This window comes from Protopterus annectens, chromosome 7.part1, assembly GCF_019279795.1.
Source record: "Protopterus annectens isolate FY-2018-M chromosome 7.part1, PAN1.0, whole genome shotgun sequence".
NCBI lineage: Eukaryota > Metazoa > Chordata > Ceratodontiformes > Protopteridae > Protopterus > Protopterus annectens.
This window is the reverse complement of record NC_056740.1, coordinates 375422248-375446646: the sequence shown is the minus strand read 5'-3', so window position 1 is coordinate 375446646 and position 24399 is coordinate 375422248. Positions and strand designations below refer to the sequence as shown.

General features: G+C 43.2%; 1 protein-coding gene across 2 annotated transcripts in view; it reads right to left on the bottom strand.

The window, feature by feature from the left end:
- Positions 1 to 24399, bottom strand: part of RPAP3 (RNA polymerase II associated protein 3) — a 1123208-nt gene that overhangs the window by 62610 nt on the left and 1036199 nt on the right. For both annotated transcript variants that reach the window (XM_044078821.1, XM_044078820.1), the window contains exon 16: positions 18757 to 18857. In XM_044078821.1, the coding sequence (XP_043934756.1) occupies positions 18757 to 18857 (101 nt within the window). The remainder of the gene's footprint in view (positions 1 to 18756; positions 18858 to 24399) is intronic.

Below are 24399 nucleotides of genomic sequence, written 5' to 3'. Positions count from 1 at the left end.
AGCAATGGGTACCAGTGTTGCCTTGGCCAATCTGGAGCAATCAGTATCATCTTCGGTCTGTCTGCTCTTGCTTTCAAAAGTACCTTGGGCAGAAGAGGCAGAGGTGGGAATGCGTAAACTGTCCATGCTGTCCAACTGAATGAAAGGGTGTCCACGCTCCAGGCCTTTGGATAAAAGGTCCTCGAGCAAAACCTTTCCAATTGATGATTCCTGTGTGAGGCAAAAAGATCTATGTCTGGCCTCCCCCACACTTGGGTTATTTCTGCAAACACCTGCGGATGTAACTTCCACTCGTGTGGATCTGTCATATTTCTGCTTAATTTGTCTGCCAGTGTGTGTTCCAATCCTGGCAGGTACTGTGCTTGAAGTTCGATTTGCCATTCCAGAGCCAAGTTCCAAAGGGTCATGGCTAGTCTGCACAAGGGGTATGAATGTGTTCCTCCTTGTTTGTTTATGTACCACATTACTGTGGTGTTGTCTGTTCTTATGAGTAATTGTCCTGGATGCAGGAAGTCCTTGAAAGCTGTAATTGCATTTATTACTGCTAGCATTTCTTTTTGATTGATGTGGAGGTGCTTTTCTTTTTGGGACCATTCGCCCTGGATGCACCTGTCCATCATGTGCGCCCCCCAAGCGTAATCTGAGGCGTCTGTTGTGATAACTTGCTCTGCTTGAGGCTTGCAGAATGGGAGGCCTGTGTTTGCTTGACATGCTTGGGCCCACCATAGAAATTCCTTTTGCAAACATGGGATTATTGGTAGTATTGTTTCCAAACTGTCACTGTGTTGAGACCATAGGTTTTTTAGGTACCATTGAAGTTTCCTCATATGCAGCTTTGCACATGGGATTAAAAGAATGCAAGATGCCATGAATCCCAGAGCCTGCAGGATTTTCCTTGCAGTAAGCCTGGTACTTTTTGCTAGTATTTTGAAGTACTGAGATAGTTGCCCTTGTTTTTCTGGCGTAAGATAGGCCATCTGGGTGTTTGTGTCCAAGTTGGCACCCAGGAAGGTTATTTTCTGAGATGGTGTTAGCCTTGATTTCTCTTTGTTGATTGTGTATCCCAGGGCATGCAATAGCCGTGTCACATATGTCAGATGTTCCAGAAGTATGTGCTTGCTGTCCGCCTGGATCAGGCAGTCGTCCAAATAAGGGTAAATTTGTATCCCTTGAAGTCTGCAGTCAGCAATCACTGATGCCAGGCACTTTGTGAATACTCTGGGCGCAGTAGATAAGCCAAAGGGCAATGCAGAGAATTGCTAGTGGATTGAACCTGCAAGAAATCTGAGGTATCTTCTGCAGCTTTGTCTGATTGGGACATGCAGGTATGCCTCCTTGAGGTCCAATGTTACCAGCCAAAACTCCTTGCCCAGCATGGGAAGAAGTTGCTGTAATGTGAGCATCTTGAATTTTGATGCAGTAGAAATGTGTTTAGGATGGATAAGTCCAAAATGGGTCTCCAGTCGGTTCCTTTCCTTGGTACCAGAAAAAGCCTTGAATAAAAACCTTGACCTTGTTCGTGAGAAGGTACCTCTTGAATAGCTCTCATGTTTAAGAGCTTTGAAATTTGTAGTTGTGCCTCTGCCCTTTGATTCTGTGGCAGGTTTGGCATGCCTCTCATTTTGGAAGAGTGTGGAAATGAAATTTGTAGCCTCTGTTTATAATGTCCAGGATCCATTTGTCTGTTGTGACAATATGCCAATTGTTTGCAAATAATGCTAGCTTTCCTCCCAAAGGTGCTGCCAGCTGAGGCGTGCTTGGCATGGAAATGAGGGAGTCATTGGTTGCTTCCTGTATTGTTGTGCACTGTCCTCGCCACCTCTTGGTGCTGGAGTTTGCCATTGTCGTCCTCTATATGATCCCTGTGATTGCCCTCTGCCCCTTGTGCGTCTGTATCTACCTCTTTGGGGCTTGTCAGTGGCTGGAAAGGACCAGTTCTTTGAAGGCCAATTTCTGCTAAAACGTGGTGGTTGGACCTGGAAAAAGATTTTGACAGTTTGCATGGATTTGGCTTTTTCTTCCATTTTCCGTAATATCTCCTCAGCATTAGTACCAAACAGCACATCCTTTTGTAAAGGAGCATCTAGAAGTTTAGCTTTCACATGATCAGGCAAGTTTTGTTCTCTAAGCCAAGCATGTCTGCGAATGACTGATCCCATAGCAGCCGCTCTACTTGAAGCCTCTAGGGCATCATAACCACATTGTAAAGTGTGTTTACCCACTTGCTCTACACTATGCATCATATCCTGTAACTCCTTTAAATCTGGTTGTTCAGGTTGAGACATTTTGTTCCTTAATTGTGATAACAGGAACTGTTGATATTTAAGCATATGAAACTGACAATTTAAGGCCCTCATGGCTAGGGTGGCCGAGGTATATACCTTTTTACCCCACCTTTCTAAAGATCTTGATTCCCTTTCTGCAGGAAGTGGATTCTTGGCAGTGGAGGCCTTCAATCCCTTGGGGCCTTGTGAAATGGTTTCAGGGTCAGCATTATGGCTTTTGAAGAGAAATTGGTGAGACCTGGGTACTCTGTAATACCTATCAGGTTTGACTGGTGCAGGAGGCAGAGAATCCGGGTTAAGGCAAGCCTCCGAATAGACATCATCCAGTATGTCCAAAACAGGGGGTATAGCCAGAGGTCTGTGTTGAGGTAACAAAAGAAATTCCCTAAGTCTTTTCTTGGAATCTGAAAAGTCTTGGCCTTCCCAATGGAAGTGTTCCCTCAAGGTGTGCAAGGTTTCCCCAAAGGAAAAATCCTCAGGAGGGGATACAGAAGGAATGGACTGTTCTGCATCCGAATCCTAAAAAGGAGAGTAAGAGTGTTCCTCTGCATCAGAATGTTCTGATACAATGGATTCCTGATCAGAAGAGGGAGAATCTTCCTCCACTTTGGGTCTCTTGTCTGGAGGGGGTTGAGAAATAGAAGTTATGTTACCACCCGCGTTCCATATGTTGTCTCTTCTTCTCTTCTTCTTTGCTGGATGGGTTGCCGATGACCTCGGGAATCGGACTCTAAACTCTAAAAGCTTCGTTGGTTCCACCGGCGGCTCGAGCTCTACATATCCCACAATGCTGAGAGTACCTTACCTCCAGATCTCGTGGCTAACCCACCTTATAGTATAAGCCAGTATAACTGTAAAACAGAATCAATTTCAACAACAGGAAGAAAAGAATACCTGTGATACAGACTAACTAAAATATATGCATAATAGCATATGACTAGAAAGAGGAGGTATAGAAAAGAGAGTCACGATCACAACTCCTCTAGGTCTGTCAGGCAGGAGGAAGGAGGTTAAGAAGAAGAAGAAGAGTTAGAAGACAACAACAACGAACATTCAAACTATAAACTGTAAGTTAATATCTATTCTTTTCTTGCTGGATGGGACGTCCTAGCACCTTGTCTGGTGGCCCTAGCGGAACAGACTCCTGAGAACAGTGGAACCAACTGACTCTCTATGCACAGAAATTAAATCTATGCCTGAATGAGAAGCAAAGTGATTATAGCCCATAGCTGAAAAAGTGAATGAAGTAGTCAGCAGTCGGTGTCAACAGGCTGGTGTCAGCCAAAGAGTCTGTCTTTGGGGCTTTAAAGAAGTAGCCACTTAGCTCTGGGTCACGCTGTATTATTTTTATAAATCAAAGACCAAAGATATCTGGACAATGATCGGAATGAATAAGAGTCCCTTTCTGGTCCCTTTTCTGCTTGAACAGTTGATCAAATTTTTTGAATTGTTTTCAAACAGTTGATCAGATTTCCAAGATGAACATTTCTTGACAAGTAGTACCTTAATTGACGATGAACATCCAGGTATTGTAATTTTTTACCTAGACTGGGTTGAAGGTCAATGGTCAATAGACCTGAGGCTGAAGGTCCACCTTAGGACGGAAGGACAATGCCTTGAACACAAGATATGGAAACTAACAACTGGGTGACAAGGAGATGGAAACTCTCCTAGAGTATGTGATGTACAGAAAACTTCTAGCTGATGATATGCATACCTGAAAGACATGAGGCACAGGTTGAAGGGAATTGATAGGAAAGCAAGGACTGTGAGGCTGTCCCAGGAGGAGGATTTCTTATGGGAGGTGCAGAGAAGAAAAAAGGGTTTTTTCTTATAGGGCAAGTTCTAGAAGGGGCACCCTCAGAAGAAAAGACATTTTAAAAAGAAATAGCAGCCAATTGAACTTTAGAGTAGATTGGAATGCAAACAGCTGGAAGGATTCAGCTAGAAATAAAGACTAGTTGGATGAACTTGATGAAAGGATCTAATGCTCCTTGTGCAGGATATGAAGCTTCCCTTACTCAAATAGATCAGGATGGGAAGATTTGTGGAGCTATATGTAAAGCAATTCTACTCTTTGAGATAATTTTTGTGCCTGGCCTCTGGTTGGAACTGGAGGAACCAAGTAAATAGGTTCAGAGAGGGAGGGAGGGATTGAGCAGCCCGACTGGGTAATCAAACTTAGAGGAACTAGGTCCAGAGCTGAGGAGTGGAGCGGAGAAAACAATAGAAACTGAACCAGGTGGGTCGAGGCGATAGACAATGAGATCTTCTGAAGGATTCAAAAGAAAAGGAACTAGAAGGGAGACCACACAGTCGCCTCCAAGAATGGGCTATGGAGATCCGGGAACAAACTTGGACTGACGTCCCTGCTAAGGTTAACCTGGTAAAGGGCCAAGGAGAATTCTCTGCACTTGCTGTTGAAGGGCCAAGGGGAAGATGAAAGCAGAGCTGGCCTGGGCCGGTTACTCTGAATAGAGTGGTCTTTCCTCTGCCACTGCTGTGGGAGGGAGTGTATACAAGCCCTCAACTTGATTTCATGTCTGAAAACTCTCCAGGATGTCGTCTAACTATCAAAAAACACTGAGAGGGCATGATCGCCCATTGCCACAGTCTGAGTGCTTCTCGGCACAGGGGTATGACCTGGTTCACGCCTTGTGAAAGTGACTGACTACACACATATTGTCTGTCTGGTCACAAATTGTTCAGGTACACCCTCGTTCTCACATAGGGCTTGCTTCTCTACACAGGGTATGACTCCAGAACATTGTATTAATTGTGCGTTCGTTTGGTTGCCATTACTACAGACATATTGCACTGATAATGCCCCCACCGATCAGAGTGCAAGTCGTTGTGCTTTGCTTGCACCGGGATAGTCCCAGTTCTGATAATGCCCAGGAGCTGGACACATAATTACATGAGATGCTTTTTACGGTTGCGTGATCAGAAGGGTGCAACGGAGCATCTACATTCTGGTATGACCAGTGGGTAATCGCATAGTAGACCGCATGCTTTATCAGCCAATGGAAGGATCCATATGGCGCTGCCATGATTCCTGAACCAGAACTGATCTGGCCAGTGTGAGGTTGTGCCACTGAAGAAGAGACATTAATTTGTGAAACTCTGATCTAAGTGGTGTGTTGCAGACTTGTGTTTTATAAATAGGAAATTTGCGCCTATGATATCCTTGTTGCGACAAAGCGACAAAACGAACTTGTCGCCGTTTGTAATGCGGTTTTGTGGCGAAGGGAGATCTCTAGCCATCAGAAAGGAAGATGGCGAAGTAGGATTTGAGCCAGTCGTCCAAATATGGAAACAAAAGGAAATATATGCGTCTCAGGTGATTTTCAGAAGCTATATACATGAGAAGCTATAACTACGGGGGGCAGTAACGAGACCAAAGGCAGATTCAGACTGAAAATGACTGGTTCCCTGCCATTCGGAGAGGAATCTTCTGGAGGCGTCTGCCTGTTTTGAAAGATGCAGTGCCCAGAAAGAAGTATGAACACCTTTACACACCATCAAAAAGGAAGAATGGTGCACAAGCGTGACCATCCGAAATCTTGTTTTCTTGACTTGCCCAAAAAAAGCAGCTGAATCTTTCTGAGTTCATCAGTCTATAATGTTTTTTTTTCGGTCCTACCTTGGTAGATCGCGTCCATCCCAATCTGCTTTGCCTGACTAAGAACTCATCTTTTTGCAAAAAGTCCTTGAATTTCCTCTGTTGCTAAATGCCTTTGGTAGTTTTTGATCTGATTTTGAAATTGACTGATTTGTTGCGAAAGGGATAGAATGCTAAGAACCTTGTACCCATTTGTCTTCCTGCAGGGGGGGCGAAACTGCGGGTACAGTGACAATCTTAACCGACTAGTCTTTGAATGGGCAGCCGGCAACAAGCTCAGGAATGCTGAAAGGGCTCATCATGAAGGGCTTCCCACGATTGCCTTTCTAAGATGGGGGCCCAGGGCTCCCGGCGTCGTGTTATTCGGACTTCTGCCTTCTGGGAAAAGTGACCATTGTCCCGACTGAAGTCCTTGAGATTGTTTAGGAACTTATTTCCACCCTTCGTCCCTTGAGACCTAGGAGCTGGGACAGGTAACCTCCTTCGGCCTTTCCCGGGGTCTTGCCATCATGGTAGCACCTAGTGGGTTGCCCATAGGGACAGTCTCATCTGACTCTCAAAAGGAGTTCTTTGAGGCGTTTTGAGTCACAAAAGGGGAGCCCGGTTCGACTTCTTGATGAGCTACACATTCATCAGTCCTCGCATCCAGGCGTCACGCATGCAGGGTCTCGCGGAGGATGAGCCCGCCCATCGGGAGGGGTAGCCAGCTGCACGTGTTCGCGACCTCTTGAGGGCACGCAAATTACGGGATCCTTCTACGGAGGCTGATCAAATTGATCAAGTCCCTTTGAAAGGTAAGAAATGGCAAATGTAATTGAGGAGATGCATCCGCAAGCTCCAATGGGAGAACAGAGGCTTCCCTGCGGTTTCATGGACCTAGATTCGCTTGTAAGCCAGGATCGGCACTGGGGTCAGCCAGTTCCTTGAAGTAGGCAGCGATGGATAGCATCACGCTTCTCGCCCTGGTGCTTGTCCTGATCTTAACAATAGAATTTGAAGATGCTCCTGGGAGTGGGGTCCACACAGATGAAACAAACATCTGTAGGTAGCTAACACCTGCAGAATGGGATTTTGACTCAATTGGAGGTGGAATGGCGAGGCCCTTCAGGATTTCATACGAATTAGGGCCTCCGAAGAAATTAAGGACCATATTCTGTAAGCACCATACAGAATCTCTGCAAGGAGAGCATCTTTCTCTGGGCGGGGTCCACCCTCAGAATCATCCAGATGCTGAGGTGGCGAGGGAGACTCTGGTGAGTCAATAGCACTTAGAGCGAGACTTCCTCTTCCTCTGGGCTCCCGGTCCTGCCTGAGGGGCGGGGCTGAGAGATAGCCCGCCCAGCTGAAGAGCTCGGTGCCCGGCGCAGGTGAGATCCCGGTGATCGAGGGACCCTGAGAACCTCACTAGGGAGGCTGACAGAGAGGGAGAGTGGAGTAGAGCCAAGCTCTCTGCAGATCTGCAACTGGCGGCACAGAGTCAGGTGATGCCAGAGGTCCCGCTCCAGGAGCTAGAACCCCTGTGCACAGAGCAGTGACCTCCGAGGTCTCGTCGGGCCCCCGGGTGAAGCACGAGGCGCCTGAGGAGCTGGCGAGCCGAGGTCCAGGATCTTGGAGCCCGGCTGGGCGCAACGAGTCGTGCCGAGATTCCTCAAGTCGACTCCGAGGCGGGCCGAAGACAAGGAGGCCACGCCGACACTCTCAGCTCCGACCGATACCCTCCGGGCTCAAAAGTCGAAGGAAGAGTTGTTGCCTTTGAGGGCGAGCACTGGGCCGTAGTGGGGCTCTGAAGCCAAGTGAAGTGACCTGATGGCCTCTGGTCGTCGGCCACTCTCTGGTCATGATCGGACGCCCTGTGGCTCGATAAAGAGTTTGGCGGCGAACAGACAAAGCCGAGATGCTGGTGGATCGACGATCTGCTCCAGACCCTGCCGCTAAAGGCAAGACCTCACTCGAAGGGCTGGCCGAGACCGGGAAGCTTCTGCTCGTCCGCCTGACAGTTGCCGGGCGAGGAAGGCTGTGGACTGAGACCTATCGGCTTAAGCGCAACAAGCCTCTGGAGGTTAACTTCTGTTTGGTTGAGGCCTCTCACTGACGAGCTGGCCGGAACGAACCCACAATCCTCGAGGTTGTGCAGTTGGAAACCCAGAGGAACACAGAGTGGAGTCGGACTTAGAGACCAACACCTTTCTTTCCTGATCCCCTGCAGCTGACCATGGCACCTGTACAGGAGTCCTGAGCCTGAATTGAGCCCGTACAACACAAAAGTGTGTCTGTCAAAGAGACATCGGTTCATGCATAACTCTTAATCGAAGACCTTTGCTTCTTTTGACTGAGGCTAACGACAGGTGTACAAAACGACACACCAGAAGCTTGGAACATACTGTGTCCTAAAAAAAGGATATAAGGCAAAGAGTAAATACTAAAAAAGGGACTTGTTTTTCTGGGAGCAAACTACACAAACACTCCTAGGAGAGAGGCCAAGGCCCAAAGGAAGAACAAACGTTCTGGCAAACAGACACAGAAAGAAATCCAGGTGGGGATGAGTTTCCTGATCTACACTAGTTTAGAAAGACACAGAACAAAAGGAAAAAAGTACAAAGGATTGAAATAACACTCACTGAAACAGGTAGAACCAAACCCCTGCAAGGCTGTGGCGGCAAGCGAGATCTGGTAAGAAACTTGCCCATGAGATAAAGGAAGGAGGAACCGGTGACAAACTCTCGTGAAAAATAGCAAGGCCGAGTGGAGCAGTCAAAAAGAACCAAAATAATAAGAATACTGGACTAAAAATTAAGAGACCAAAAACATCCTCTGATAAGAGTAATTAAATCCTCAGCCATTTTAAGCATCTGTTTTTTAGGCATGGGACCTGGAGATGGGCCCTGTGCAACAGGCCTCGTGGGATGCCTGGCTGCTTTGGATTTAGTAAAAGCCTTAATAGAAAAAGAAGATGAGGGCCTAAATACACCATGGGTGGAGGTGGACCTGTCCACATTAGTAGGCTCAACATTAGCAAAGGCTTCGGTTGTAGTCTGGGAAAGGGCCGAGGTCCCAGCGGTCTCGGGTACAGAGGACACCACCAAAGGAGTGTCGTCGGTAGTCAGGGACTGCAAAGGCGTCTCGCTGAGAACCGGACCACATGTAGCCTGTTTTGGCGTGGTGTCGGCGGGGACCGCGGGCCTCGCGTGTCGGTCCTTTTCCTTGCGTTTTTTGGACAAAACGGTAGTCGGAGTGTCCGACGACATTTTATAATCAAAAGCTTTACCAAAGTAGTGCTGGGCGAACTCCGCCCGACGCTTAATAGTGCATTTATTAAAGGTAGCGCAAAAGCGACAGCCCGAGACGTCGTGGTCTGGGCCCAAACAAGGTATGCAGAGGGAATGGAAATCCTTATGTGGTATTTGCTTCCCACAAGAAATACAATTATTAATTTTTTTCTGACATCGGTCTGAGGCAAGAAAAGTTTCCCCAACGGGGTACTTAGCTTTAATGAAGACTTCGGTTTCCAAAATATTCATAATTCAGGAGCTGGCCGACCGGCACTTGCGAACTGCTTCTGCTTCGGGCACCGCACGGCAAAAAAAGACTGGAGAACATGGCGTCAGCTGTGTCTTATATACTCTGGCCTCACTGACGTCAGAAGAGAAAACAACGACAACCGACGCCGGACCAAGACTTTGGAATTTGGCCGACCGAAGGACCGCCTGACGGCAGAAAACCCATCTGTGATTACTGCAGCTGTATGCACGATGAACATGGTCTTGATGTCTGGGGTTTCATCTTCCAAAAGATCATAAACCCTGTTAATCTCTGGGGGGGGGGGGGTTAGCCGAAGATAGCTCCCAGTTAAATGCATCTGTAAATCTAGTCAGCATATAGGGTAAACGAAAATCATGTTCGGGTACCTGTTCATCATCAGAAGAACCTGGTCAATCCAACTCAGATAAGTCACAGTCTTCAGACAGAGGCTCCCCTTCAAAAAGAGGTTCCTTAGCAGACTTACTGGTAGTAGGACAGCCCATGTTACTCATAACTTGGCTATGCACCCAGTAATCACCTGCTTTAACAATAGATCTATACATAAGTCACCATCTCAGGTAAAAAAAAAAAAAAAAAAACCACAGTTAAATACTGCTGTCCCATCATCTGGAGGGTCTTTGGTCACTTTTTCCCATACACTGCACTCATGGGAGAATTCCATGGGGAAAAGAATCAATACTGGCAACAGACTGCACACTCCTGATCTCCCCTGCACCTAAAGGCTTTGGTTCTCCCATACCTGCAGCAGGCAGTAGTACAGCCCCTGAGGATGCGTCTGACCCTCATGTATGCACAGCAGTGGTAGTACAACCACACAAGGGGATTTGGAGGCAACAGAAGGCAAGTGCCCTGATAGACTGCCTGAAGCTACTGGAGAGTCACAAGCCATAGGAGGAGACATATTTTTTTTTATTTATTCTTTCGTTTTCTTTATGTGCAGATGAGGAAGATGGATGGGGGACCATAAATGTACAAATAAATAAAGGCTCTTTTCAGCCTGAGATAAACAGAAATAGCCCCAAATAGACTTAGACCAGTAATTAAATGCAATATTACGAAAAATTCCTGTCAGAAATGTCACAAAAACAAAATAGCACCAAAATAAAGATTTAAACGAGAAATTTGTTTAAAATGTTGTAAACCTCATCACATAATAATAAATCCAAACCTTAAACAAGTAATTAAACAAACGTAAGAAAAATTCATGTCAGAAATGCTTCACACACAAAATGATCGCAATTTACACAAACAAAAAAAAAACAATTTAAAATACTGTAAAATATGTTCTATGACTACAAATAATTATAACTCCAAAGAAGAAAGACATTGTAAAAACTGCAAGTTTTCCTGCCTAAACTTCAAAAGAAAGTTTTAATCAATGGAAAATAACAGATGAATTGCTCACAGTTCTAGCAGTATGAGGCAATGACAGGAACAGCATTAAAATGGCCACAGTGCAGAAAGTCAGGTCAACTTACAGAAATGGCCATAAGACATTTTAAAAGGGATAAAATAAACACAGAAACTCAGAAAATTTAAAAGAAACAGCACAAGACTTATACTGTAAGATAAAACACTCTAAAGAATAAATCAGAGACTTTTCTCAGGCCTTGGCACAAGAAAACTGAAAGGGTCCTGTCTGTGGATGTGAAGGGCTGTCCTGGTCTTTCCAGGTGATTGGTCCTTCACCCTTAAAGACAGAAGAAGTTCTAAACTTTGATAGACTGTCATATTGAGGGTAGCAGGGCACTACTACCCATATGCCAATGCTTTTGTTGAACATCTAGGACAAATTTGCTTAGGGTACTGGGGAACTTCCCCATTCTTTTCGATATGAGCTGAGGGATATTTTACATCGACCCAAACTACTACCAACTTCGGCAGATGGGGCCTCAGTTTATTGTTTCATATGAAGGACGGCACACTCCACAGTGTAGCACCCCCTTATGCTGCACTGCTGTGTCAGTATTGGAAAATTAATCCAGCTACCTGTGTGGAAGTAGAACCTAGAGCTTTGTACACCAAAGGTGAGTTTGTTACCTGTTGAGCTACTGAGACTGCGAGTATTTTAAAATCCTTGGGTATAGCTGTCCTATGCACATGCCTCAGTGCCTTATAAGACGGACATCTGTATTTTTTACAGTTTAAAGTTTCATAGGTCTTTACTAGGTTAATGACCACAATGACCTTTTTAAGCCTAGCCATGCATCCCAAATCTCGGATGAGTTCTGATACCCTTGATAAGTGTAAGCATGGGTCTGGGAGATGAACCATTTACATGTTACCTGTTTGCATCGGAGACATAGGTGCCAAACCAGGGATGAATTTCCGGATTCCCATCCAATTGTCCAAGTTGCACTTGAAATGGATTAGGGAGGAACTCTGCTTCACATGGATGGGGAGCCTGTTCCATAGACTGGGTAGTCTCTGGGATACATACTTATCTCTCCAGCAGGTACTATTTATATCACAGGCAAGGTTTAAGTCTTTAGAACTGGTAATTCTGGTACTGTTTGTTTTGTGGATATGCAGGACATCCAGCAGAGTGGGGTCTGAAAATGCCCTGTATGCCAGGCATAGATATCTCCTCTCAAAAGCCTGTAGGAGACAGAATACAGGGATACAGCCTAAAGGCAGTCTGCAGAGGACATATTATTTATGCCCTGTATTCTTTTAGTGAGGAACCTCTGTGGATGTTCCAGTTGTTGAATACGCCTGATTAGGTACATACCAAAGGGGGCATTGTACTTAATGATAAGTCTGATGAATACACTGGAACAATGACTTCCTTGGACTTGGATGCCATACCTTTGTTTATAAGTTGCGCAACATAGAATGATTTCCTCACTACTGTAGACATGTGATGATCAAAGGCTACAATGTTATCTGTGTGATCTGTGTGTGTCCCTAAGTCCCTCACTACTGGGTCAACTCTAAGGGGTGTGTTGTCAATATGACAGTTACCAGGGATGGATGACTTCCCACAGGATACTATTATGCATTTCTTGGCATTTAGTTTTAGTCCATGATTCTGGCACCAGTTGTTTGTCTGTGTCAGCCTCTCCTGGAGAACATCTGTGACAGTGTGAGACTCAATGACAGCTCCTAATTGAGACTCAATGACAGCTCCTAATTTGCAATCATCTACAAATTTAGTTAGCCAGAGACCACTGACATTGGCCTTGACTTCTGAGAAGTAAATGTCAAAAAGGAGCGGTCCAAGGACTGAGCCCTGAGGGACTCCACTTGTGACTGGCCTCTTTGTAGAGGTGGACTACCCAATTCTAACTTCCTGGGTTCTGTCTGAGAGCCAGTTGGCTATTCCACCGGGTGACATATGGGTCTGTACCTAACCTCTTGAGTTTGTCAAGAATGCCAGAGTGGGATAGTGTGTCAAATGCCTTGGCCACATCAAGGTAGGCAGTGTGAACGATTTTGCCCTCATCCATTGCTTTGGTGACCTTCTCAAAGAAGTCCACCAGGTTGAGTAGGCATGATCTGCCCTTTACGAAACCAAACTGGGTTGGGTCCAGTGTCTGGAGGTTTACTATATCTCTACTGATCATCTCCATGATAATTCTTTCCATGGGTTTATATATAAGACTAATGTGACTTATGGGTCTGTAATTTCCAGGGTCTGTACATGGCCCAACTTTTTGCAGAGGGATGACTGTTGCCTTTCTCCACTCATGAGGCACGAAGCCTGTTTGCAGGCTACAGTTAAATAGTAATTCCAGAGGCCCTGACAGGTCATGTTTCATGCTATTTAGAAGGCATCCTGGGATATTGTATGGGCCCATTGATGCAGTGTTCTTGGTCTTAGAGAGAGCATTAAGGACCTGTTCCCTAGTGATAGTAGGAGGAGTTATATTTGATGATATTTCCTGAGGGAAGGTTGAGGAGGAGACAGGAGTAAAGCTGGAGCTGAATCCATCAGCCAGGAGGTTTGCTGTGTTTTCTGGCTCAGTATAGTTGGTTCCATTTACAATGAGCTCTGCACACAATTGTGTAGTGCCTTTGAGGTTGCAGACATAGCTAAAGAATGCATTGTGGTTGTCCTTGGCCTGGGAGTCCAAACTTACCTCATATTTGGCTTTGGTAGACTTTATTTGTCCTCTGAGTTGTTTGTTTAGTTTAATGAGTGTGCTTTTATCCTGCTGGGTGCTGCACCTCCTAATTTTTGCCATGATTTTCTTCCTCCTGTTATACATCCGATTGAGTTTGTGATTCCACCAGGGTGGCTTGTTTTTTGAGTTAGTTCGGTACTTCTTCTTTATGTGTGGTAATTACATTTTTTGCCTGCATTTTAATGTAAAACAGTTCCTTTACCTTTTTTAATTAATTATTGTGTAGTAAATATTTAACTGCTTAGTTGTGGGCTGCAACACAGACTCTAGGTGGTATCTATCAGTGGAAGAGTTGTACAGATGAACAGATTTAGGCATCAACTGTGATATACAGTATCCTCTAGATAGGAGAATGCAGATCACAAGACCAGGCATGCAATGTAAAAAAAATTGTCTCGAAGTGATTTGGTCACATTGACTAGTTGGAACATTCCTGGATATTATGAAGTAGGTTGAAAAATTTGACTAACTGCAGTCTTCCTCTTTTGGCTTACAAAACAGAGAACATATAGTTACTGCAGTATCCAGAAGTTCTAGATTACCTTGGTATGTTTCAGGACTTAACCATGCATAACTTCCAGGAGTTACTCCGGTGATACATCTACTGAATCACAGGTATACTTTGATATATGTGCTCTGATTTTACCTAAAGCTAATAGGTTATTATTAGGTTAATGACCACCACAGTCTTTACAAGCCTAGCCATGCAAGTTAACCCAGTTTTGTCCCAGAGCTCCTTGGATACCTATATGGTGGGGTATTTTCGTAAGGAGGTAGCTAAGGGTTGTGCGCGCATGTGGGTGGCGGGAATGTTAGCTAGGGATTAATTTACTTACTGTCAACCTCTGCTAATCAAAGACATGGGACGAGGCCAGGGGAGAATTTGCAATTTTCCATCCAGTGATTAAGGTTTCTTTTGAACAGGGTCAGAGATGAGCTCTGCTTCATATAGACAGGAAGCTTATTCCATAGCAAGGGGATCATTTGAGACATGTATCAGTCCTTCCAGCAAGTACTATTTATGTTGCAAACAAAGTTCAGGTCCTTGTTTCTGGTGTTATCTGTCTTGCGGACATCTATCAAAGCCGGATTCGAGGATGCCTTATATGTTAGGCATAGATCACCTCTCAATAACCTGTAGGAGACGAGTACAGAGACAGGACCTTAGGTGATCTGAGTAGGACAGGATATTCATACCCTGAATTATCCTGGTGAGGAACCTTGAGGGCATTCCAGCCACTGTAAGTGCCTGGCTAGGCACATGCCAAAGGAGGTACTGTAATCAATGAAGAGTCTGATGAAGGCTGAGTAGAGTGGTACTACTACTTACTTGGACCTAGATGCTTTTCCTTGCTTATGAAGTGGGTGACACAGAATTATTTCCTTACTATACTGGCTACGTTTTGGTCGTACACCAGATTACTGTGTACATATGCTCCCAGATACTTAACTATTGGGTCAGCTCTTATAGGGTGTTTTATCGAAGAAGTAATTAGCTTGGGTGGACACTTTCCAAAGGGCACTATAATGCATTTATTTGCACTGAGTTTTAATCTGTGGCTTTCATACCAGTTGTTTCCTTGTGTTAGATACTCTTGTAGAATGTTGGTGTTATGGGGTGGAATCCACGATAGCTCCCAATTTACAGTCATCTGTGAACTTGGTGAGCCAGAGGCCTTTGACATTAAATTTGATTTCTGTGAAGTAGATGCCAAACAGGAGAGGGCCCAACACAGAGCCTCGGGATACTCTGCTTGTGACTGGTCTCTTTGTGAAGTGGTCTCACCAATCCTGACTTCTTGGGTCCTACCTGTGAGTGAACTAGCAATCCAGTGAGTTACGTAGGGATTTATGCCTAGTTCTGAGAGTGTGTCAACAATATCTGAGTGAAGTATTGAATCTAAGGCCTTGGCCAGGTCAAGATAGACGGTATGCACCATTTCCCCCCTATACATAGCCATGGTGACCCTCTCAAAAGATGTCTACCAGGTTAAGTAGGTAAGACCTTCCCTTAACAAAGCCAAACTGGGATGGGTCCAATGTCTGTAGGTTGCCAGTGTCCTTGTTGATAATTTCTATGATGATTCATTCCATGGCTTTGCATATTAGACTTGATGGTGCACCCTTATGAAGAGGGATGACCGTTGTGGTCTTCCTTTCACTTGGCACATAATCTGTTTTGGAGCTGTAACTGAAGAGTGCCTCAAGTAGTCCTGCTAGATTGAGTTTTAGGCCATTTAGTAGGCAAATGAGGACATTGTCAGGGCCCAGCGAAACAGTGTTTTGGCCTTAGCAAGCACCTCCAGGACCCGCTCCCTGTTGGCAGTTGTGGGGAACATGCTAGAAGGAATTGCACAAGGGGTAGTGAGGGGTGAAGTTACAGCTAAAGTTATCAGTCAGTAGATGTACTACTTCATCCTGCTCAGTGAAGGTTGTACCATTTACCACCAGTTCTGCACACTGTTGAGTATTACGTTTAAGATTCCTGATATAGCTGAAGAAGGCCTTGTGATCAGCCTGGGAGGCTATCCTGACCTTGTAATCAGCCTTGCTGGACTTTATTAAACCTCTTGGTTTCTTACTTAGTTGAATCAGACAGATGCTATCTCTTTGAGAGTTGCTCTTTCTGATTTTGGACATGACTTTTTTTCCTTTTGTTGTATAGCTTGTTTAGGTAAGGCTTCCACCAATGTGGTTTGTTTCTGGTGTTAGATCTGGGCTTAGTCCTTGTAGGTATGGCAGTCATTTACATGTTTTTACAAGGTTTCTGTAAATAATTCTGCACAGGTAGCTGTGTTCTCAGGGTTTAGGGGAGCAGCGAACCTTGACAAAGTGTTGCTTAACAGGATGCAGTTTGCTTTAGTAAAGTTCCTAACTGTTATGGGTTTAGTTGGGTTTTCTGGATTGAATTTTATTTTGAGGGAGACAGCTTCGTGGTCTGACATCACCAATGAGGACATGACATGCGCTCCCATGTAGGTTGAGTATAAGTCCAATCCTTGGTTGGAATGTGCACTATCTGGTCCAGAGTGTTTGTGTTGATGAAGTCCAGGAAACGCTGTGCCTGTGAGTTACAGGTAGTGTATGTTTCCCAGTCTATAGCTGGGTAGTTAAAGTCTCTGATAAATAGGGCATTTGGTTGTTTGGCGAGCACCTCTAGTAGGTGTAGGTAAGAGTTTTGAGTTTCACTGGTCACAGAGGGTGACCTGTAGCTGGCCAGTACATGGTAAAGAACCTTGTCTATGGAGACTTGGACATGGATGAACTCTAGGGCATCATTCTATTTAACCAACCTAGAGTTGTACTTGCTGCTAACATAGACTGAGACACCTCCACTTTAGTCCCTGTCTGTTCTGCTGTTGGTCTAAATGTGTGGAAGGCACTGTAGCTTTCCACTTCCATAGTGTTTTCTGCGGCTTTAAACCAATTCTTGGTAACAACACATACTTGCATTCTCCAGAGAAAGGAGAGCTTGTAGGGTGTTGAGTTTCTTGTTTAGGCTCCTGTCATTGAGCAGTAACACCTTAAGGTTGCTGTGAGTTTTTTTTTTTTTGCTCTGTTGGTAGTTTTGTAATTTTGACATTGCTTAAAAAAGGTTGAAAGGGGATGGACAGAGTTTTAGCCAATATCCGAAAGCACGGGGGGACAGGTGAGGACCATACTTAGAAAAGAAAAATTATCTGTTAACCATGTCATCCCATGCTTATAGATATTGGATCCCTCCAGGGGACACCAGAAACTAAGCCAATAATTAAAATCAATCATTTTCTGTTCATACTTTGCCATCATCCTTGGTGAGGGCAGAATGCTGCTCAATGCAAAGCACGTACCTGTCTGTGACACACACACAGATCCATAATGTCTCTTTTCATATAGTTCAGACAGGCATGCCTCGGGTCTTTTACACCCACATGAACTGTGCTAGAATCACACTGGTACCTGTGGTACAGTGACCTGACTGCATGTGTGATATTGCGAATCTTAGCACCACATACGCAATGGAATATTTTCTTACTGTTCAGCCTAGTAAGAGGAGTACCTGTGTGTCATGCAACAGAATCCCCTATGACAAGAGTACTAGGTAAAGTGTTTGCTTGCCTTATGGGCTTTGCTCCTGGGGGAAATCACTGGATGTAGGCTTATGTGTAGTGTTGGGTGTTACCTTTGGTGTGTGTTTTAGTGATTGCTGAGGGTAGGTGGACCAGGAGGTCTTTGAGGTTTGGAGAGGTTTCTTTTAATGTTAACTATTCCATTTCTTCTATAGCATCCCTGTCTGGAAGAGTCTTTTTTTTCCCAAACTTTAAGGTGGAATACTGGTACATAATCATATGAAATGGTAGTTTATTGCCTAGACTAGAAGGCACGTAAACTGTCTTGCCATACGTGCTACATATGTGTAACACTCTAGACTACTTGCAGAATGTGGCACTTTTGATGCTAGCTAGGATTTAATAAAAGTGGCACAGGCAGCTTCAACAGTACTGAATAAGCATGTTTTATACGCTGGGGATATCCTCTTTGGTTTTCTTCATTATGGACATTTCAAACTACCTTTTGCTTAGTGTCAGGATGCTGTGACACTGCCCTTGTTAAGTCTTTAGAAGTGCTGATTAAAGCAGGACTGTTCCAAATGGTTTATTCCAAGTCTATATCATCATAATGCTACACCCTGTGCTGTCCTGTCCTGTCTGGCTCAAAAGATGGATTATCAGATCTGACCTGGACAAAGTCACTAAGACGCTCCTTGACTGAACCAAGGTCTCATCTGCTTGACTTGATGGTAGCTCAGGTGGATGTAAAGGATCCCACAACACCTATCGAAAAGAGCAGGGGAAAGTTCCCTGGTGCCCCAGCCAAATTTCCCCTAGCAGTATCAATACCACCTCAGGTCTACCTTGAAAACAGGCTACTAGCTAGTGGGACTTACCTGGTTATCAAAAAGATAAATAAGAATTAAACAGTCTTTGCTAAATAGCTACCTGAGAAGTTAACAGTATCATTGGGAGAGCACTCACAAAACAAATAAATACGGGATTTTTCTGCATTCACAATTCTAAATCTCAAATAAGTATTCTGAAATCAAAAGAAAAAATATTAGATGCCAAAGTGCTGCATGATAAATGCCAGAGAAATACAAAAGGAAAAACTGTATCTAATAAAAAAATATATTTTTTCCACTTACTGTTTTTTTCAGAGCTAGACATGAACATCACTGCCATGTCAAATCGTTTTACTTCTGATAAGCTTCTAAGAATTTCAAAGATGACTGATGAGTCTTCATTCCTAAAACAAAATGTGGACATTAGAAACTCAGAGCAGACTTACCCTTAGAGATCACATATTGGTTTGCGTCTGAAAACTATAAGCTGGAATACAAACAACATAAATCCACAAGGTAACACAAGCATGCCATGAGGTTTAAAGATACTCACTATGACTGTTAATTTTCTTGAAAGGCTCTTACACAAAATACCTAGAAGGCACAAAGAACCCATGGCAGACAAAAACAGTCTAGCTACAGTTATCTACACAGACAAGGAATGAAGGCTAAGAAGAACCACTACCAGTTATGATTAGGTCTGCAGCGTCAGAAAAGTACAGTTGAGGGTTAAGTACACTTAATGTAACAACAGACAACTGAAGACTAGTCTGTGTAACAGTAAATTATGGCATCTGGCTTATATCCTACCTTATATCTGTTACCCTTGTTCAGTGTTTCAAAGGTAGGGTCATACTTTTGCCCCTGCACAGACAAACTCAACCAAAGTGTTATACACAAATCTAACCACATGGAGTGAGGCTTCAGAACAAATTCTGTAATGTAACCTTGTTGAACTGTGTACAAGCAGTCTATTTGTGACCATTAGTTATATGGCAGTATGATGACTTTGGTGCTTACATGATACTGGGGAGGGGGACGGGAATAAAGTTAGGGGAAAAGGTTTACGATTTCGGGTAAATGTCAATGAAGTTATAGTTGCAGGATCAGAATTGCGGATATTACAGATCACTACTGCTGTTTTATGGCACTTGATTCTCGGGTTTGTTTCTCATTTGGGGTACCTTCTGTGTAGAGTCTGCATATTCTCTCTGTGTCCACATTGAGTTTTGCTAGGTGTTTTACTTTCTTCTCACTTCTGAAAGGCATGGTGTGTGTGTGTGTGTGTGTGTGTGTGTGTGTGTGTGTGCGCGTGTCCCGCAGTACAATGGAATACTATCCAGAACACATTGTTCTGCCCTGTGTCCCCATTTTATGCCAGGACAGGCTCTGACTTCGTAATGATCTTAAATAAGGAATTAATTTCTTCCTAAAAGACATTTATATACCGTGTCAGCTGTGTTTTAAGTACTAGAGACTTAAACAAGACACTATTTGTTGTCAGAGAATCTGGTGGAGAAACTACCTGCTCAGAACATGGAAGCCACATCATCTCCCTCTTTCCTTACTCGGGAGATGAAGAATGACTTGCAGGACAACTGAAATATCCCCATGGAAGTTACAATTTCCATAAAGGAAATATCTGTTGATGGAGTGACAAAGACTGACAAAAGAAGAATTTTCCTTATTGGACTCCCAACAGGAAGAAGAATTAATTTGCCTCATACAGAAATCCTCCACTTCACTGTATAATTTTGAAGAAAGAGTTAGTTTTCTTTTCCTCAGACAAGAGGCTACATGGTGAAGCTCATTAGTAGTGGACAGCCTTAATCCTCTGTGCCAAACTGCCAGAAAATAATACCTCTCCCCCATTCTCTCACTGCCAGAGGTCTGGTTGTTAAAAGACAGGATTAATGCTATGAATTGTTTAGAAGCTACTTTCTGTGGTACAGGATTTGAACCCCTCAGCCTCCATATGCCTACTGTGCAACTGTGAGTAAGTCATTAATCAGAGGAGGTTACTAGGCTAATGGTCCTAGAGCCTTTTAAGCCTAGACATTCATGCCCCAATTTTCTCAATTATCAATGACCAGGGACTAGAATGGCTTTGGCATTTGCCTGTGCTTTAAGGTATCTGCAAACTGCCCGTGTCCATAAAGGCCACAGATGACAAACCAGGGATAAATTTATGATCTTCCATCCACTCGTCCAAACTGCATTTGAATAGGCTTAGGTTTTACACGAAAGGGGAGTTCCAGAGAAGGAATAACCTCTTAGACACATACTTGTCCCTCCGACATGTTTTGTGTCACAGACAAGGTTTAGATCCTTAGATCGAGTAATTCTAATGCGGTTTGTTTACCAAATGTGTAGTAGATCCACTAGAGATGGATCAGAGGATGCCTAGTGGGTTAGATATTGATCGCCCCTCAGTAGTCTGTACCAGACTAAGTACAAGGACATGGCTTTAAGTTGGTCTGCACAGGACACATTATTTGCAGCCTGTATTCTTTTAGTGAGGAACCTCTTTGGTCGTTTCAGCTGTTGTAAATGCCTGGTCAGGTACATGCCGAAGGGTGCACTGTACTCGATTATTGGTCTAATGAGGGCGGAGTATAGTGGGACTATGATCTCCTTAGATCTGGATGCCAGGCCTTTACTTACAAGTTGTGCCAAGAAAAAGAATTTTCTCACTGCCATGAACAAATGGTGATCAAGGTTTAGGTTACTGTCAACCTAAGTCTATTCTTAGGGGAGTGTTATCAATGTTGTAAATTTGCAGGGGTGGTCATCTTCCCACAAGGTACAATTATGCATTTCTTTTGAATGATATTTAGGCCATGGTTCTGGCACTAGTTATTTGTTTGTGTCAGATCCTCCTGAAGGATACCTACATCTATGAGGGAGTCAACAAGTGCACCCAGCTTGCAGTCATCACCAAATTTGGTTAGTCAAAGGCCCTCTACATTTGCCCTGACTTTAGAGAAGTACATTCCAAACAGGAGGGGTTCCAGAATCCGAGTCCTGTGGGTCCAGGCCACTTGGTGGAGGTGGATTCCCCCACCCTAACTTCATACATCCTATCTGTGAAACATTTGGCTGTCCATCAGGCGATATATGGATTTATACCTAAATTTGAGAGACTGTCTACAATACTTGAGTGAGGTGTTGCGTCAAAAGCCTTATCTAGGTCAAGGTAAGCAGTATGTACCATTTTGCCTTTGCCCATGGCTCTAGTGACCTTTTCAAAGTCCACCAAGTTTAGTAGACATGATCTGCCCTTAATGAAACAGAAGTGGGATGGCTCCAGTGTTTAAAGATTTCCTAAGTTTTTGTTTATCAGGTCCACCATAATCCTTTCCATTGCCATGCATATAAGACTAGTCAAACTTATGGGTCTGTAGTTCCCTAGTCTGTTGATGGTCTACTTTTTTTGTAGATGGATGAAGCCTGTTTAGAGGGTGTGGTTGAATAAAGATTCTAGTGGGCCTGACAGGTCATGTTTCATGCTATTCAGAAGCTAAAAAGAGTTGCTTGATTTAATAGAGATAGACAGACATATTAAGATTAATGAAAGGAATAAAATGCAGAAGGTCAATAAAACCCAAAAAGTCACAAGTTTGATAAAAATCAGGACTGTCCATGGAGCCAAATTAATAACAGACAAAAATTCTACTACAAGAACACAGGATAGTGAGGGAAAGGAAGGGGAGAAATCTAATACCATTACAGAAGTATTGAATACAGAAAACTATAAAGCAATTAAGACAAGAAGTGTCATTGTTAGAAGAGTATACAAGAGGGAACAGATCAACAAAAATACTCAGAAATATAGATGTGATAAAAACAATGCATAGCATTATAATGGATCAGGATCTACCTTCCACTGTTACAAATAATAAACTAAAAATCTCAGCACAGGCAGAAAAACTTAGAAGATACACAGATAAATATAAAGGAAAAGTACAAAATAAGCAGTTTTTTGATGACCCTAAAAAGTTCTATAGAAAATTGGGAAACAAGGTAATAGGCATTGAAAGACCAACCAAAAAAGAAGAAATAGATACATTTTGGAGAAATCTATATGCAGATCCTGTGGAACATAAGAAAGGCGGTAAATGGGTAGAAGTAGTAAAAGAAAGAATAAGAAGTTCAAACGTACAGGATATGAAATGGGATGAAGTAACGACCAGAGAGATTGAGATAAAGTTAAGAAAAGCCTCCAACTGGAAAGCCCCAGGCCCAGATGCAGTATCTAATGTCTGGCTAAAGGTATTAACATCTTTGCACGAAGATTTAGTCATGAGTAAGAACTATTTATATGCACACCCCGAACAGACACCAACCTGGTTAACAGGAAAAACAATGCTACTACTTAAGAGTGAAACTGCACGCTATCCTAAAAACTTGAGACCATAACTTGCCTTCCGACGAAGTATAACCTATACACTGGAATTGATGCCAACAGAGTTTATAGTCATTTAGAAGAAAACTCAATCATGGCAACAGAACAAAAGGGTAATAAAAAAGTCATACGGAACAAGGATCATTTGTTGTTAAATAAAGTCAAAATGGAGAACTGTAAAAAGGGTAGAATCTAAGTATGGCATGGATAGACTATAAAAAAGCATTTGACAGTATCCCACATTCATGGATAAAAGAGTACTTAACAATGTATATTATACACACCACATATATTTTATGTATAATATTTTATTGACAATATGTGGTTTTATTATGTAATTTATAAGCAGATTTTTCATATGAAGGGTTGTTTAATTTACTTAGAACTGCCACTAATTATTACCATGGTAAATAATTGGTCATTATGAGAGTATTTAAACAGAAAACCTGTATTAACAGTAGATTCTGAGGAAGTCTCACGATAAGAGACGAAAGCACGCTCAATCTGTTGTGTGTCCAGCAAATAAAGACTTTGGTTTTTGATCATCATCATCTTTCAGTTATTTCCAGCTCTATTTTCGTATTTGTGGTGGAGGACAGCCTTTATCGTACCAAACAGTGGGAGGTTTCTTTTGTGGTGTGGTTCCTTGTTGGTATTGGGCTCACCAGTACCTACTGTTTCAGTGAATGTATATTATACACCCTACAGTGATCAATTACATTACAGCGACCATGAAACAGTGACAAACCACTTTGCAGCTAAGCCATGATAAAGGACAAATTATTATTCCAGAGATAAAAATTCAAAAGGAGATATTCCAGGGTGACTACTGCCACCGCTGCCATTTTGCCTTGCCCTTAACCTGTTAAGTTGTCTACTTAACAGATTAGGTCATGACTATAATTTGGCTTTTAGAAAACAACAAAATATAAAGACTTCTCAAATTATTTTTGCAGATGATTTAAAACTGTATAGTACATCGGATGAGGAACTGAAAGCACAACTGCAAGTGGTCAAAACTTCTTCAGATGATATAAGAACATCATTTGGCCTTGATAAATCTGCAAAAGCATCATTTAAAGCAGGAAAGCTGCAGCACTAAGTAAACATCAGTTTGGGACAGGAATGTGATATAAAATAAATTGAGCAACAGGGAGTGTATAAATATTTGGGAACTGATGAAGGATAAACAATAAAACATGAACAAATGTGAATAAAACTTACTAAGGAATATTTTAGAAGACTTAAATTAATAGTGAAAATAGTGTTGACATCTACGGACAAAGTCCAAGCTATAAACCACTTTGCCCTTCCTGTCCTCACACAGTTTTGAAGTGACTGACTAGCCCCAAAAGGTGTTGCATAGGTTGGACAGGAAAACAAGAAGGATGCTTCATGCTCATCAAATAATTTATAAAAATTAGTGCATATCAAGATTATGTATTCCCTGTTCTGAAGGAGGTATGGGTCTCCTCAAAACTGATTACATGTATAGATCTGCAATTGTGGGACTGCATACATATCTGCTGATCTCACAAGAC